Source organism: Sorghum bicolor, chromosome 8 (genome assembly GCF_000003195.3).
Source record: "Sorghum bicolor cultivar BTx623 chromosome 8, Sorghum_bicolor_NCBIv3, whole genome shotgun sequence".
In the NCBI taxonomy this organism is placed as follows: domain Eukaryota; kingdom Viridiplantae; phylum Streptophyta; class Magnoliopsida; order Poales; family Poaceae; genus Sorghum; species Sorghum bicolor.
The window spans coordinates 58827427-58845509 of NC_012877.2; the positions used below are offsets into that span (position 1 = coordinate 58827427).

Below are 18083 nucleotides of genomic sequence, written 5' to 3' on the forward strand. Positions count from 1 at the left end.
TTTATAATTATAGAAATTAGTATTCAATCATAACAAATTAGGATTAAAAAATTTATATCGTAAAATATATATAAACTACTATATAATTAGTGATTTTTAAATCTATATTTAATGTTTAATATATGTGTTCAAAATATTCAATACAATGAAATAAAAAGTTGTAAAATGTAAACTAAACGGGGCCTAAGATAAATGAAATAAAAGCCCATTCTAGGCCCAACCAAGACCAGCGTCCCGAAGCAAAGCATCACGCCATTGCCAGTTTGCCACCCCCCTTCGTGACGTCACGTCACGTCCACAGCCCGCCTCGCGTTTCCCGCCATTAATTCGGCGACCTTTTCCCTTCCCTCCTTCCTCGCGAAGCCGATTCCTTCCATTCCCTCTCCAAGGCCCAAAACCCTAATCCCTGCAACCCCCGCGGCCGCCGCCGCCGTCGCGATGGCCGCGCTCTCCGCCGTCGCGCTCCAGGCCGCGCTCTCCGGCAGCCTCCGCCTCCTCAAGCGTAATCGCGCTCCGTCTCTCGCTCTTGCTTCGGATTCCACAGCGTCTTTTTTCGTTCGATTTTTTTTTAAAGAAATTTTGTTGTTGGTTTTGGAATTTCTCTTGGTTAGTGGTTGCGAGCAAGATGAACCTTCGTGAAGCTAAGGACGACGACGGGTGGAACGCGCTCCACCTGGCCGCGGAGATGGGCCATCTGCATGTCTGCAGGTTTCTGGTGGAGGAATCGGGCTTCGATGTCAACTCCACCTGCGCTGAAGGTGCGGCCGCCGCCATTGCTGTTGAATCTTGCGCCTTATTGGGGGACGCCGGACGGTGCCAACCACTAGCAGCATTCTGTCACTGAGATTCTACCCTTGTATTATTGTGTAATGTATATAGGTAGGACGCCGATCCACTGCGCTGCGGCTGGGGGCAGCGAGAGCGTCTTGAGGTACCTTCTGGACCGCGGGGGCGACCCAGCGATGCCTGACTTCGTGGGCTCAACGCCACTGCATGATGCGGCGGAGGAAGGTTCCCTTCGTCACTTTTCATGGCGGCCTAGATTACTTCATTTGTCCACAGTTTGCCTATGCTCTGCACTGCAGGAGTAGGAACCCTTCTTGTGTGTTTGGACTGGAGTTTGTGCTAATATTTTGCATTTCTGTGTCAAGGGCACTGCGCGGCTGTGAGGATGCTGCTGTCCAAGGGTGTTGATGTCGATATACACGGTTGTTGTGGGACGCCGCTGCACTTGGCCTGCTCCAACGACCGGGATCAGGTTGTCAAGATCCTGCTGGAACATGGCGCGGATGTAAGTTGTTATTAGTTTCACTCTTTTTGAGTCACGGCAGCATTTATGAATCGTTCTGGCATCCACGGGCCAGAGCAAAATTTGTTTCATTTGCTCAAGCAATTGTCTGTTTAGGAGGTGTCCCAGCATAGTTGGCAGCATTACTTTTTAAAATCATTTTTTCCATTATGATTACTAGTCATCAAAAGTTCAAAACTGTGATATTTGTACTCTACAGCCCAGCAAGGTTGTCGGGCATGTCCTCCCACCACTCACGATGGCATACTGTGGGGGTTCTTTGAGATGCATGAAGCTACTGATTGAGGTCCAGTTGTTTCTTGTCTTTACTCTTTACATGATGTGTCGTCCATACCAACTCAATTACGTTATTTCTGTTGAATGTGTTGTCATGATCTGTGACGATTCTCTCTAGAGCTATTTACTCTCTGTTCTGTCAATTCTATAGGCTGGTGCAGATGTGAACTTGATTGCTCCCTCTGGAGTAATTTTGGCTCAAGCAGTTTGTGATGGCAGAACTGACATTGTCAAGTTCTTGCTAGAGGCTGGAGCTGATCCTAACATTCCTGATGAGGTGATGAACTGATGATGACACTGGTTTCAGATTTGTTTTTTAGTTTGATACTTTGAGAACTAAGATCTATTGGCCTCCTGCACATAAGATGGCTGGCTGGTAATCTAAAATCAAGGTTGCTCTGTGCATTGTATTGAATTTAATTTGTTCATATGTCAAGCGATTTTTGTACGCTTGCTGTGAAATCTAGTCTGTCTTTTGTTTAGCTCCATACTACAGTGATCTGGTCAGCTATTCTATGATTTGTTTCTCTACTTATAAGTTACCTCTGTGCAGTTCGAGAACAAAAAACTTACCTCTGTGCACATTTATTTTCATAATTCATTTTTACCAAGCTCTGCATCCAAGAATCATGATACGAGATTGGCTAGACGCCTAGACCATTAAAATTACACTATTGACATGTTAGTCTAGATTTACGATTTTGGCACTTGATCAATTATTAGAATTTTGCAGGCACTAATTTTTCTCCCTTTCCTTCAAATCGTAGCATCGTAATTTATTTTTTTAGCAATATCTAGATCTGTTACTTCCATTGTGATAAATCGTTGACTATCTCATCCTTTCTTTTTGTTGGAAAGTAAACATGTAATGTTGGGATCCTTTTTGTGTTTGAGTCCAGATTGTATTACTACTAGTTTTTTGGTACAATGCAGGATGGGAGAATCCCGATCATGTACCCAGCAGTTAATGGGAATCGGGAGCTTGTTGAAATTCTGTTTCCTAAGACAAGACCAGTTCCATCTTTGCCAGACTGGAGCGTTGATGGGATTATTAGAAGTATAGAATATCCTTTTTTCAAGCCTCAGGTACTTAAGACTATATAAGTATAGTTTCTTGTGTGCACGGCTCTCTCAGTTAAGCTTGGTGCAGCTCATTTTTATTAACTGTAGCATTTATGATGTTGGAACCCCATTGAGTGCCATTTTATTTGTGTAACTGCACATGCTATATTGTGTTTAGGATGCAGCTGTGGTGGAAAAAAAGATAGCTGATGCCAAGTCACAAGGAAAGGAAGCTTTCGCAAAGGGAGAGTACCTTGCGGCAGAATACTTCTATACCATGGTAAATGCTTGAACGCATCTAATAAAATATATAGCCGTTTGGAACTATGCAATGTTTATCATAGGTAGCCGTTAAGTTGTTTTCCTGAATGATGGAGGCAGATAGTTTATGATAGTTTCTCCATAGTCTCTTTGTACTGCATTCTGCATATGGTTTACCCGGAATTTATCTTGAGTTACCACTGTTTGGTAAATATGATCTATGCTATTTTTTGGTTTGCTCAGACCAGTGGGAAACTAAATGAAAAGGACCACTTTGGATCCCTGTACTTTGAGTTGGTTCTATTTAGACCATATACTTCAAAACCGTTTATTTTTAGCCTGCACTTAGTACTAGTTCTAAAATTTTTGAAACCCATCCTGAGGGTAGAATACATTAAAACCGGTTATACTTTGAAACCATCTTAAAGATGCTTAGTTCATTTTATATGTGATAAAATATAGCAACAATATTTAAACCTATGGAAAATCTGGCTGGAGATATTTAAAAGCATAAAGGATCTTTGGTCCACCACACCTATTATTTAATTTTGGAGCTTGTAGTAGCATATAAAATATAGGAAATCAACACGTCGTTCAAATGTTTTGAAGCTAAAATGTGGGTAGTGTGTGCCAACAAGATTTACTTAAGTTAAACATATGCTCAGGAGTTCTGAAAATATTAAGCTACAGTACCTAGCACAGTATAGTCATGAGGTCATTTTTGGACCTCATTTGAACTGGCTTTGAGGGAACAATGTTAAAATAGTCAGTGCAGGTATCAAAAGTGGAGTTCGCTTTAAATAAGTGCAAGGGAGTATGCTCCACAGAAGCAGTTCGATGAACCATAATAAATCCAGAGAAACAGAGTCCTTACTGATTGTTAATGCAGGTACTAGAGAACGACCTTGATGCTACCGCGTTTGCCAACCGGAGCCTATGCTGGTTGCGGATGAGGGATGGGGCCAAAGCTCTGTTAGATGCCCGACAGTGCAAAATGATACGACCTCGTTGGTCGAAGGCATGGTATCGTGAGGGCGCAGCTCTCAGCTTGCTGAAGGTACAGCAGCTGTGTCAAACTTAATTTCGCGGTTGATCTAATCTCCAAAAAAGTACCTCACACCCTTGTGGTACCTCTTTGTGTAGGACTACAAAGGGGCAGCCAATTCATTCATGGAAGCATTGAAACTTGACCCTGCAAGTGATGAGATCAAGAGAGCCTTAAGGCAATGCTCTTTTTTCTCGCTACTGCTTATTTTCAGTCATTTCCCTAATTGGGCCTATTATCGTACACCACCATGCTATTTTTCAATTATTTCAATCTTTAAATTATTGGTCAGAGTGGACAGTGGAGCATGGCCATCTAAATTCCCAACTATTCACATACAACTTTACTATCTATATATGAACATATTCTTAGTCATTTGATTCTTGGAACTTGTAGGGAGGCCACCGATGCTCTGGCGAACGTTGGCTGCTCTGGAGAACAGAACCCATGAGCTGAGACATACATGTGCTTCATCTCACGTTAAGAATTCTACTAAGGGGCTTATCATAGACTCATACTGCATATTGATATATATATAGCCTTGACGCACTGCTGGAAATACTAGTTTGGATCTGAGCTTGTATGTTTTGCTCCGTTGGGAGAAGCCTAAGATACCTGTGGCAACCAAGTGAGGTTGGGCAGTAACATATCGACGACGAACGTGTGTTGAACAAGTAATATACAGTATGTATTTTGATGCCTAAGTGCACTTATTGTTCCTACTGAAGTTGCAGTGCTAATGCTTCCTTTGTCAAATTCGATTGGGTGCACACTTTCAGCCTTGCCAGTTCAACTGAAGCTTGCTCGGTCTTAACTAGGGATGAAAACTGATCGGATACGGACAGATACGATATCATATTTATTTTCATATTTCTGGTCAGATTCGAATACGGATAATGTCAATCATGTCGGATAAGATACAATTGGATGTCGACATCACAAATATACAATTTAAGTATTCGAATACGGATGCGGTATCGGATGTTGAATATTCGAACTCGGATACGAACAGATCTAAACCTCTTTAAACGAATTCGGTTTCGAATATAATTGAAAAATATCCGTACTATTTTTATCCCTAGTCTTAACAAGCTTCTAGATGAGTAGATCGTTCCTTGTCCTGCAAAGTTAAGAGTCTGCACCATTTTTGTTTCTGGTTTAGCCGTTTTGGTATGTATTGTTTTATGTTGTGACGTTGGAGTCGGTCTCCCTATCTCATAATGAACACAATAGATGAATAAGACGCAACTAAAATCCGCTGACTCTAGCACTGCACAATCTTTGACTGTTGGAAGTTCCAACGGCTCCCGAATGTTCCGAGTGTCAGAAGTTTCAAGTGTCAGAATTTTTGGCACTTCCTGACTAGCCCTGGCCCTCACTTGTTTAGTTCCCTTGGTGAAAAGCTTTTGGTATTGTAGCATTTTTCATTTGTAATTATTGTCTAACTATAGACTAACTAGACTTAAAAGATTTATTTCGTAAATTACAGACAAATTGTACAATTATTTATTTTTTATCTATATTTAATACTTCATGCATATACCATAAGATTCGATGTGATTTTTTTAATTTTATGTAACTAAGCAAGGTTCTATTGTCGGAAGTCTGTTTGCAACCTTTTGCAAACAAAGGGCTTGTTTAGTTTCAAAAAAAATTTAAGATTCTCCGTCACATCGAATCTTGCGGCATATGCATGATATATTAAATATACATAAAAATAAAAACTAATTGTACAGTTGTAAATCGCGAGACGAGTCTTTTAAGCCTAATTACTACAAGATCGGATAACATTTGTGAAATAAAAACGAAAGTGCTATAGTGACAAAAACTGAAAGTTTTTGCGAACTGAACAAGGCCTAACCGTGTTCTTGTTTTTAGGCCTTGTTTAGATTGGAGATGAAAAATTTTTGGGTGTCACATCAGATATGACGAAAGGATGTAGAGAGGAGTTTTTAGAAACTAATAAAAAAATAAATTACATAGCTCGTCTGGAAACTGCAAGACAAATCTATTAAGCATAATTAATATGTCATTAGCACATGTAGGTTACTGTAGCACTTAAGGCTAATTATGGACTAACTAGGCTTAAAAGATTCGTCTCGTGATTTTTAACCAAACTGTGTAATTAGTTTATTTTTTTATCTACATTTAGTGTTCCATGTATGTGTCCAAAGATTCGATGGGATGGACGAAAAGTTTTTGGGTGAGGAACTAAATAGGGCCTTAACCCTAGTCGTCGTGTCGGAAGTTCTGACAGTACTGTGAGGTATCACTTTTGCCTTCAGGTATAAATACCGCTCCCCACCTTTTAACTATTACCCACTCATTCACTCTGGACCAAACTTTAGAAATACACCTCTCTAGCTCTCAAGGCCCTTCTCTCTCCTCATTGAACCTAGCTTCAAATCTACAAAGAGATTGAGTTGAGAGAGGGGATTTGGTGAGAGAAACATCGATAAAAAACTTGAGCCCTTAATTTCTCCGCCAAGCCTGTTGGATTCACATTTGTTACTCTTTGAGCTTTGCCTCTAGCCGGCTAGATGTCACCCAAGAGCTCCCGATTTTGTGGGAGAACCTGCATAACCCTCGATTTTCTAGTGAAGAACTCATATTCACCTTTGTGGTTTCTTGAGAGACAAGAAGGTGAAAGTGACTCTAAGTGGTCACCTTGACAATGGGGATGTAGGCAAGTCTTAGTGGCAAGCTGAACCTCAGGATAAATCTTGTGTGTCGTGTGCTTGTTGTTGATGGGATTACTTAACATCCAAGGAAGTGGGGTAATTCACAGATCTAAATTTGAAGTTGTTTTGAGTCTGATTTTGTAGCTCTTTATAGGAGTCGGAAGTTCCAGCAGTTTGTGTCGGGGCTTCCAATAGACGTTGAAACCTCTGGTCATTGGAAGTTCCAACAACTCCCGAAAAGTTCCGAATGTTAGAACTTTTGACAGTGTACTGATCCGCTATTTTAGTTTGTGCTAAGTTGTCAGATACATCTATTTATCTCCCCTCTAGGCTTAATAAGGATCCTTATAATATCTTTGTGTCTTGGTTCTTATATAGATATGGTTTTTATATAATAAATTATTTTCTTCTCTCTCTTCAATAACTATAGTGGCACATTAGTATTTTGCTTAGTTGCCACACTAATTAATAGCTATAGAAATCATCTAGTTTTTGGGTTAGGAGTTCCCTTACCGCCAAATCCTGTCATCATCAACAGGAAAGGTTAGGCTTGTCTCTCTTTTAGTGAGGTTATCCAAGGCTATATCCACATCCAAACATGTCCCAAGGTGCTTTTGCCACTACTGCTCGTGCCCCATCCTAGTGTGATGTTGCCATCGAGGTCGGCAGGACTACAAGCATGCAACATATTTGACTCATCAAGAGTAAGGGCGTCCCCAATGGTTCTTAAATCATCAGCATAGTTGAGATTTGACTAACCATAGAGGAAAGAGCAGAACACGTTAGCGACTCTGAACTCGCTAGGCTTGCACAGATTTGAAGAGGGTGCTCTCTCTCAGGTCTACTATCCTCCCAAACCTTCCATTCTTTTGTTATTGTTTATTGTTTCCTACTGGCGATTTGATATTTGCCGTTGTGGATATCCTAAGGGTTGTTTGGTTGGAGGGGCGATTTGATATTTGCCGTGTGGCCGTTGCGGGGGCGGCACATGTTAGCGACTCTGAACTTCGTTAAAATGCAAACTAAGATCATCTCCAAGGGTTTTGCATTTGAGATTTGCATTTAAGTAATTTGCCAAAAAGCTCCAAAAGAGGTATTCAACGGTTTTGCATTTGGAGTTTGCAATTTGGGCAACTTGGCAAATGAGGGAGCAAACTTGGCAAAAATGCCAAGCTGTGAACGACTTTGCAAACACGATCGCGCGAGCAAAGTCACGTGCGAAGAAAACGCGCGCGCCTGGAGACCTTCTATTTTTATCCTTTGCCAAGTCCAAATACCAATTCCCTTGGAGATGACCTATTGTTATCCTTTGCATTTTGTTATGGGAGTTTGCAAATAGCAACAAATGCCAAGTCAATTTGCCAAAGCCTTTGGAGATGCTCTCTTGTTTAGTTGGGAAAATTTTTGGCTTTGGCTACTGTAGCACTTTCGTTTGTATTTGACAATTATTATTCAATTATGGACTAATAAGGGTCAAAAATTCGTCTCACAAATTATAGACAAATTTTATAATTAATTGTCTTTTATCTATATTTAATATTTCATGTATGCATCTAAAAATTCGATGTTACTGAGAATATTGAGAAAATTTGGAAACTAAACCAGACCTAACACAAGGCCTAAAGCTCTTGGCTCTTACGGTCATCCTTAGAGCAACTCTAATAGATATATGTTATCCATCTTATCTAGGCTATTTTTATATTTTCAAAACAAAAATTAAAGTCCAACAGGTGTGCTATCTGGTTTGCTAAAATAATAAGTTTACTATTCCTAAACTTTCGCTTGTTATATATAGCATATCGTTCTCACTAGTTATCCTATACAAAAGCTGTTGTAGAAATCTATGCTTTGAGTTAGGCCTTGTTTAGTTCCCAAAAAATTTTGCAAAATTTTTCAGATTCTCCGTCACATCGAATCTTTAGGCACATGCATGAAGTATTAAATATAGACAAAAATAAAAACTAATTGCACAGTTTGGTCGGAATTGACGAGACGAATCTTTTGAGCCTAGTTAGTCTATGATTGGACAATATTTGTCAAATACAAACAAAAAAGCTACAGTGTTGATTTTGCAAAAAAATTTTGGAACTAAACAGGACTTTAGTTTTTTATTTTACACAATGACTAAATAACCTAGTCTTTTGGAGATGCTCTAGGCCTTAGCTTGTACTACAACCTCAGCATCTGGGAAAGTCAAAAAAAAAACCCCTCAGCATCTGGGATATCCAACCGCGCTGCCGTCATGGCCGCCCCAGTCTCCTTCCTGTACGCCACGGTCGTTCAAGCAGCCGCCATGGATGGCAACCTTCCCATGCTCATAGGTAACAACAACAACAACAACATCAACAACAACAACACATACGGCCTCTCGATCTTTCTCAACTACCTTTTTTTCCGTGCTATTTGATGATCCTCTCCTCTGACCTCTCTCCATTGCATGCTGATCTCTGGTAGATGCTGAAACGGCGAGCGGTATGGACTTGCAGCAAATGCGTGGCATAAAGGGCCAGAACCTGCTCCACCTCGCCGTGGCGTGGGAGCTTGCGTTACGGGGCGGCTGGACGTCTGCAGGTACCTGGTGGAGGAGAAGGGCTTCCATGTCATCTCCACCTCTACGGAAGGTACGTGATCCCATGCTCCCCGCGCCCTCCTCGCCGGCCGAGCGGTTACCTGGGCTGGGCGACGACGAGCTCCGGCCGCCGGAGTCCACGCGGACGCCACTGAGGTACTAGCTCTCCATCTCCACACACTCGCAGGCGAGACGCCCATCTTGGTCGCCACCGACACCAATTGGGTTGTGAACGGCGGGCCCGGTGTCCCCGGCGTCGTCCCTCTTCTCACCTACTTTCTCGGCCATGGCGGCGACCCGGCTGCTCCCGACGCCAGCGGTTGCACAGCCTGAGGTGGCTGGCGGTAAGCTTACAACCCGTTTTTACTCTCTCTCCTCTTCTCTCTCCTCCACCTCAGCATTTAGCTCGCTTACAGCCTGCTATAATACTTGCTCTTAGCTGCAGTTGGCAGTGGCTCAGCGGACATTGTCAATTTCATGCTACAGGCTGGAGCTGACCCTAATATTGATGACGGGGTATTATATTAATGACTCTTTCCTTGTCTGTGCTTGCTGTTTATTATTTGCTCTATACTAATTCTGAGGAAATAAAATGAACTTGAACCGTTTATACTACCCTTGTCAGCTTTCGAGATGCAGTATGTATATCCCCACTTCAACCTTTGCTATTGTAATGCAGTATGGGAGATTCCCAATCATGCAAGCAGCTGCTCATGGGCGACGTGAGATTGTAGAAATCCTGCTTCCTCGGACAAACCCCATTCCTTACCTACCAGACTGGAGCGTAGGTGGGATTATTAGTACCATGAAAACTCTACCTCGGGTATGTTAGCACATTTTCCTAAAAATATTAGGGGATGTTTGGTTTGATGAATAATCTACACTCTATCATCTTCTTACTCTTTTTTTTTTCTTTGGTTCATGGAGTGGAATGAGTGTATTCATCGCCACTTCATTTTTTACAAAGCTAATGATTAATACTAGTACGAGGAATAGAAATGGAGTCATTATATATAACACCAAATTTAAGGAATGGTCTCATGTGCACCATCTGGTCTAGAATGGAGTAATTTCCTAAACCAAACACTCTATTAATTTCGATTTCAATATATGAGCAAATTAAAAATTGTGCTAACTACATGCTTGTGTCATTTATTTACCTCCGAACTCTTTGCATGCACCACGTGTCATGCATGCATATGGAACTGAACATGTGCTACCTTTTCTTAGGAGTTGTATGTAGAACCAATTGCTAATGCCAAGTCAGAAGGAAGGGAAGCGTTTGCAAATGGTGACTACGGTTATGCACTCTACTGTTTTTCGCGGGTAAGTATATATATCTTTGAACGTAGTTCTGATGGAACCAGCTGCTGAATAATCTTTAATTTACTGCTGTTTAAGCGAACCATGCAGGCAAGTGCCATTGACCCGCCACCTGTCTTCTGTTCATGCAGCCAAGTTGCATTGACCCGGATGACGCCACCTTACATGCTAACCTGAGCCTATGCTCTCTGAAGCTGAGAAATGGGGTGCAAGCTGTGCGCTACGCTCAAGAATGCCAAAGGTTGCGTCCTGATTGGGCCAAAGCATGGTTCCGCGAGGGCGAGGCTCTCAGCATGCTCCAGGTATAAGCCATATTTTTTCTACCAGCAAACAGTGTTTTTCTCTCATAATAAATCAGCGAACAGTATTTTCAGTCATGATTTTTCGGACCAGCGAACAGGCTCACGGTAGAACCTAACCTCAGCACTTGTAGTGATCACACTGCAAATCTACAACATAGAATCTCGATGTTCAGAAGCACCGATCTTTGCGCCTGTAAAGATCCCGTTGTCACATAATCTGATATCTGCAATCTGTAAAGATCTCACAGTAATAATCTCGATTTACAGAAGCACGGAGCAGCAGTTACTGCATTCCAGGAAGCGCTGAAACTTGACCCTGCCAGTGTCGAGATCAAGAACAAGCTCAGGTATTAGCGCCATCTGTTAGTTGTTTCATAAGTTCTTGTTTTTTTTTTTTTTTGGAACACATGGGTGCACTGGCATCTGAACCACAGCTAGCTAGCTCTTGCATTGCATATGTACAGCATTTTGTGGTGTGAACGGCTTTTGATTCTTTATGAAAAAAAAAACTGCAGAGAGGCCAAGGAGGCATTGAGCAAGTACCATTGAGCTAGCTGCAGCTTTCCTTCACATATCATCTCATCGCGCATTCGCAGTGTGGGCCTGATCGATCGATATGCTAATTAAGTAAAGTTGTCAAAATGCCTTGTGCCAGCAATACTAATTTAAGGACTAGTTTTATCTGCTCATTGAACTCTTAGATCATTTCGTTGGCTTGCGGTATGCTAGCTTAGGCAGGAAACCCGTTGATGTAAGAGGACTTGGCATTGCCGGTTATGTTAATTCTCGTTATTTCTCGTTCATTGAAATTAGCTGGTTGGGTATCACACCTTCACTTGCAAGCTTCGATCTATCCAACTATCCAATGCAAACACCCCCAACTAATTTTTTGCTTAGAGTTCAGATTTTAGAAACTAGAGACAAACTGATTTTAAGAATCCAAAACTGATCCAAACAGGACATTAATTTAATTAAATATATAAAATAAAATATTAATATTATAGTATATAACTAGTATCATCACATTACATAGATGGTTCAATCTATTGTTATAATAAACTAGCAAAAGTGCACGTGCGTTGGAACAGGTGAAAAGATATAAAGTCATCCATAATTTAACATCTCTGTCTTATTTTCTCTTGCAAACAACAATTTTTCATTTACATCATTATATTTTTATTGCACTTAATATTATGCTAAAAAAACATATCATCACACTATAAAAAACCAAGTTTTTAGGATTTTTCCCTCTATAATAATCGTTCGATCTGTACGTCGTGCTATATGAGACCTACATCATGTATAATGTTACTATTCTTTTATAACAACTGTTCGATCTAAATGTCATATTATATGAGCCCTCCATCATCTATGATTTACATGTAAGATTTAAGACCCCTATTCAATCTCACAGTAATGCTAGCCATCATAAGTCACATCCTTCTCTCTTGCTCCTTCATCGTGCAACTTTTGTTAAAGTCGAGACCAATAGCACACAATTAATTAATGAGGAATACAAACCAATGACAGGAAAATTATTAAAGATAGAATCATGCCCATATATTCTAACAGGAAAATAATAACTTGATAGCCACGTGTCCTCCATACACAATAGTCATTTGCACCGTCACGAAAGCTGGCATTGCTTGATTTATCTAGTGTTGATATCACCATCCAACGTAAGTGGTAGGAGACTTTCCTATCAATTTCAAGATTTGTTTCCTCTTGTCACGTTTCTATCATACTATTTTCTTTTTCCCATGTCTAGCTTCAGTTTTGGTCTAGCCAGAGTTCTTATATGGCCTTGTTTAGTTCCGAAAAGATTTCAGATTTCGGTACTATAGTATTTTCGTTTTTATTTGACAAATATTATCTAATTATGGACTAACTAGGCTCAAAAAATTCATCTCGTGATTTACAGACAAACTGTGCAATTAGTTTTTGTTTTCATCTATATTAAATGCTTCATACACGTGCCCTAAAATTCGTTGTGACGAAAAATCTTAAAAAGTTTTTGGTTTTTCGGCTGAACTAAACAAGGCCCTAATTGGCAGCGCCAAGAATCAGAGTCATATGTAGTAATAGCTATGGAGCCGAACCTCAACTGAGTTCAAAGTTCGACACGCACTTTGTAACGTATTTTGTCTCTTCATGGCTGGCGAACACATAGCTAGTGAATTGAAATTTTCATAATTATATATTAAGAAGAAAAGATTTATTTAAAGATATAATAGTTGTTAATATATTTTATAAAATTATTAATTTTGAAAAGTTATACTGACACGATTTATTGAGGGAGTAGCTTTGATCTTTGGGGCTGGAGCACCTGTTGACCACAGAAGACGAAGAGGCCGCGCTTCGTTCAAACCGTGGGCCCGCTCCGCCGCATCGTCTTCCATCCCCATTTCAGCTCTGCTCTGCTCCACCCCCACAAAAAACCCTCTACAGCTACAGGCTACAACCACCGCCAAAACCCCACCGCCCCCTCGAGGTCGCCGTCCGCCATGCCCCCCAGCCCCCTCGAGGTCGCCGTCCGGGCCGCCGTCGCTGGCGACCTCCGGCTCATCAAGGGTAACAACCGCCTCTCCTTCCCTGTACCCCCTCTCTCTGGACCGCGCGCGCAATTTGATCCTCAATTCCTCTCCCCTGTTTATAAATGGTGTAGAAATGGCGACCACTATGGACCTGCGGCGAGGCATGGGGAGAAACGGCCGCAACATGCTCCACTTCTCGGCGACCGCGGGGGTGCTGGACTTCTGCAGGTTCCTCGTCGAGGAGGCGGGCTTCCATCCCAACTCCGTCTCGGCGGAAGGTAATCTAACCCCACATTCCGACGCTCCCTCAGCCTCCCTCGCCGGATCTCACCTCACCTCACCTCTCTTATCGGGGCAGTAGGCAGAAACGTACAACACGACCCAGTGTGTGTCTCTGTGACGTCCGATTGAGACGCTATATAGCTATCCTTTCCACCTGCAGGCGAGACGCCCATCTTCACCGCCACCGAGGCCGACGGCGGTGGCGCCGCAATCGTCTCTGTCGTGCGGTACCTCATCGAGCGTGGTGGCGACCCGGCGAAGCCCGACGCCAAGGGGTGCACGCCGCTGCACAAAGCCGCGGAGTTTGGTGCGTCGATCGATCGATCAATTCCTGGCCTTTGATACATACATCTCTGCAACGTCTTGGAATTATCTCCTGCTCCAGCTGTGTGCACTTCGTTTGGACTTTGAAGTCTCTGCATGCTGTGTACCATCTCTTTAATCTGTGCCTGCAGGGCACGTCGAGGTTGTGAGGCTGCTGCTGTCCAAGGGTGTTCCCGTGGATCCTATCGAACGTCGCGGCACGCCGCTGCACTTGGCCGCGGTGACTGACAATCACCAGTCTCTCAAGCTCCTGCTGGATCATGGCGCTGATGTAAGCTGCAGAGTATCCTTGCGTTGTTATCCTGTTGCTCTGGCAATTTGTTGGCACACAATACACATTAGAAAAGCACTGTACCTGCTAGATCTTTGGTTTGTCTTAGCAGTATATAATACACAATTGATTTGTTGGTCATTGGCAATTTGGCACATAATTGCTCATTGTCGTAGCTTTAGCAGAATATATTTCTCAATGGTCGCATTTTACATATCTGTGATCTGACTGGCTATTGTAACTGCTACTCATTTCTCATTGCAGCCCAATAGAGTTGTCACTCGTATATTTTCTCCGCTCCTTATGGCATGCATTGGTCACTCCTTCAAATGCTTGAAGCTATTAGTCGAGGTCCAGTTACTTGTTGGCTTAAACTTCTTGATAACATTATAAATTTTGTAAATTATGTTTCACTGAACCTACTTGTATTCTATCCTCTGTAGGCTGGTGCTGATGTGAATTTTGTAAGTCCAACTGGGCGAACTGTGTTGTTCAATGTAGTTGAAGATGGCTTAATCGACTTTGTCAAGTTCCTGTTGGAGGCTGGAGCTGACCCTAATATTCCTGATGGGGTAATCATGGCTCTTTCTTTCTCTCTGCTGTTTATTTACTCGGTAGGTTTAATCTGAGGTGTACAATCGCATTGTGCCCTTTGCATATCTGATAGCTGGGCAGTAGAATGAAACCAAGGTCTGTCAGATTCCAAGCTAGCTTCACTCCCCTTTAAAAATCATTCATGCCGTTTTTATGTGTTTTCAACAATCAGTCATTAGCTTTTGTTTTCTGATCATGAAAGCATAAGTGGTTCCAGTATGTAGGTCCAGAGCATATTGGAAATTATTCTGCTATTTGAAATGCTTGTCTCGGCACATGGACTATAATTTCCAGCACTTGATCACTAACTGGATTTTAAGTTTTTTAGTTTTCCTTCAAATTCTACTCTATGTGTTTAACGATATATATGACTATCAATTACATTGCTATGAATTCATGAATGTCGTATTTTTTTTTCCAACAGAAGTTAAGAGTGAGAAAGAAGCTGTACTGTTGATATCCTTTTTATCACCTTTCATGATGGACTATGTTACCACTTCAATTTTTGTCATTTTAATGCAGAATGGCAGACTCCCAATCATGCTAGCAGCTACTCGTGAGAAACGTGAGCTTGTTGAGATTCTACTTCCTCAGACAAAGCCAATTCCATTTGTGCCAGACTGGAGTGTTGATGGGATTATCAGGGCTATGAAATTGATACAGTCGTCCGAGCCTCGGGTATATTAGCGCACTTATCTAAAGCTTTCTTAGTTAACAGACAAACACATGCATGATTATGGATTTATGATTCCATGATTTGAATGTAGCAGCAAAATTTTGCTGATGGTACTATTTATCATGCTGTCGGAACATCTTGTATGTAACTGAACATGTGGCGTTGTGTTTAGGAGTTGGTGGAAAAACGATTAGCTGATGCCAAGGCACAAGGAAAGGAAGCATTTGCAGATGGGCACTATGTGGCTGCCGCCTACTACTATATGCGGGTATATCCTTGAACCCAAAATAATGCAACATGCTTGTTGGGATAATATAATATGTTGCACTGTATGTAGTTCTGAAATATCACAATGTTCAGGAAACATGGAGTCTCTTTTCATCTTGCCTTGAAATGAAACGGCAGAGCAATCAAACAAGTGCTGAGTGCTGACAAATCCTGCTGAATCAGTTTACTGTGATGGGATAACTTGAGTCCTCAACGATTGTTCATGCAGGCAAAAGAGATTGATCCAAATGATGCCACCGTATTCTCCAACCTGAGCCTATGCTGGTTGCGGCTGAGAGAAGGGGAACAGGCTTTGGCATACGCTCGGCAATGCAAAGCGTTGCGTCCTGATTGGTCCAAGGCATGGTACCGTGAGGGCATGGCTCTCAGCTTCCTCGAGGTAATAGCTCACATTACATTGAATCATAGTTTTAAATATCCCGCTATAGCTGCCGCTATAGCCCGCTATAGCCTTTTGAGGCAGAGTGCCGCTATTTGTGTTCATGTACAATTTAGCCGCTATATTCCGCTATAGCCCGATTTAGCTCCGCTATTAGCTGTTTTAGATATGAAACGCTAAACGTCTTCTTAGCCCGCTATTTAAAACATTGCATTGAATCAGCCATCCAATGAACCTGTCAAGTCTCTGCATCTGTAATGATCATGCTGTATTGTCAACCTTGACCCACAGAACTATGAAGGAGCGGTCAATGCGCTCCATGAAGCGCTAAAACTTGACCCTGCAAGCAACGAGATCAAGGAAGCATTACGGTAGGTAGTGGCGCTGGCATCATCTGTTTCATGGTCTTTTTTTTCAGTGGTTACCCTAAGCAAGAGTCGGCATCCATTGGGGCAGGGACATGTGAACCCCAGGCCTTGGGTACGGCTTTCTGTGGTGTGTGAATGGCACTCTTATAAGGCTTTTGATTGTTAAAACCTGCAGAGAGGCCGTGGAGGTACACTTGAACTCCCTGTTGGATGGAGAGGACCCCTGAGCGGCTGCTTCCTTTCACATACCGTCTTGCATTCCTAATCCTCCTCCGCACTGTATCTGTATGGGACTGATACTAAATGCTGCCAAAATGTGCTGCGGCAAAGGACCAACTGGTTTAGTTTTATTTGCTCTTTTGCAAGATCATTTTGTGGTTTTCAGTATGTAAGCAAGCTTATTAGCCAGGAAGCATGCGTATCGATGGACTGGATCGTCGATCTTGCACTCTAAATATTCACGTACTGTAGACTGTGGATGTGTTCCAAGAACATGGACTTATTACTAGCGGTCAGGGGGCATATAGTTATGTGCTAGTGCACGTTATTTCGTTGAAACTGGTTGGGTATCACTATCACATTTGCAGTCTTGTCGATCAACATACAAGCTTCTGAAGTTCTGACGTGGTCTTTTATTTACAGTAAGTAAATTGTGGAGTATGCACATTGCATATTCCTTTTGTTTTTCCCTTGAGAAGGACACATGATTGATCTGGGGATAACTTCTTGTGTGTTATTCGGAATTTTTATTTCTTGTATGTAAGAAGCACAATTCCCTGAGGGCCCATGTCGGGTTGGACCAAGCTGTATTCGAGAACTGGGCCGATCCAAGCAAATCCACGTGGGCTAGGCTGTCCAACGTTCCCGCCAACCGGCACAAATAAGCAGTACTCCCGCCAGTTCCTGTCTCCGAAACCAGAGAAAAAATTCCTAAACCCATGTCCGATTTTAATCGGCAAAGACTGCATGCGAACACATTGAGTTTGGTGCTGCCCAACAGCCGCAGCATTTTCTCGTTAGCACCACTAGTGCCGCGTCCATCCCCACGACGACGCACCACGGGCACCCTGGCATGCACGGTCCTAGGCCACGCATGCTAAAAATTAGCTGGACACGCTAACAACTACCCCTCCATCGACGTTTGACATTTTTTATCTCAAATTTGACCACTCATCTTATTCAAAAAAAATGTGCAAACAGAGTCAAATTAAGTCATTTTTGTAGAACTTTTATTAAAAAACCAAGCCACGGCAAAAAAAAAATGAAATTTTGCACAAATTTTTGAATAAGACGAATGGTCAAACTTGGTGTCAAAAAAAGTTAAATGTCTTGTAATTTGGGATGGATTGAGTAGTACTACAAAATAGAACTAAACTAATCAACTCCATCTATATTCTAAATCAGCAGACAACATCAATTTCTTGTTAGAGTTGGAGCTGACCCTAATGTTCATGGTGGGGTAATAATGGCTCTTTCATTGTCTCTGCTGTTTATTTACTTTATGCTTTAATCTGATGTCAACATTCTCTCTTTTTTTTG

General features: G+C 42.0%; 3 protein-coding genes across 3 annotated transcripts; all 3 read left to right on the top strand.

The window, feature by feature from the left end:
- LOC8070103 (ankyrin repeat, PH and SEC7 domain containing protein secG) lies at positions 439-4709 on the top strand. Its single transcript, XM_002442426.2, has 11 exons — positions 439-502; positions 612-758; positions 880-1011; positions 1152-1291; positions 1509-1595; positions 1737-1862; positions 2519-2671; positions 2826-2927; positions 3798-3965; positions 4052-4131; positions 4350-4709. Exons 1-11 carry the CDS (start codon positions 439-441, stop codon positions 4402-4404), a joined length of 1254 nt encoding a protein of 417 aa, XP_002442471.1. The 3' UTR covers positions 4405-4709.
- Positions 9490-11377, top strand: LOC8070104 (hsp70-Hsp90 organizing protein 1). The gene is made up of 6 exons (XM_021466125.1): positions 9490-9547; positions 9643-9719; positions 10434-10529; positions 10658-10828; positions 11096-11175; positions 11344-11377. Exons 1-6 carry the CDS (start codon positions 9490-9492, stop codon positions 11375-11377), a joined length of 516 nt encoding a protein of 171 aa, XP_021321800.1.
- Positions 13333-17144, top strand: LOC8070105 (serine/threonine-protein phosphatase 6 regulatory ankyrin repeat subunit B). The gene is made up of 12 exons (XM_021446685.1): positions 13333-13399; positions 13494-13640; positions 13805-13951; positions 14100-14239; positions 14504-14590; positions 14683-14703; positions 14782-14811; positions 15356-15511; positions 15682-15777; positions 16006-16176; positions 16468-16547; positions 16720-17144. The coding sequence occupies exons 1-12, from the start codon at positions 13333-13335 to the stop codon at positions 16769-16771; spliced, it is 1194 nt and encodes a 397-aa protein (XP_021302360.1). The 3' UTR covers positions 16772-17144.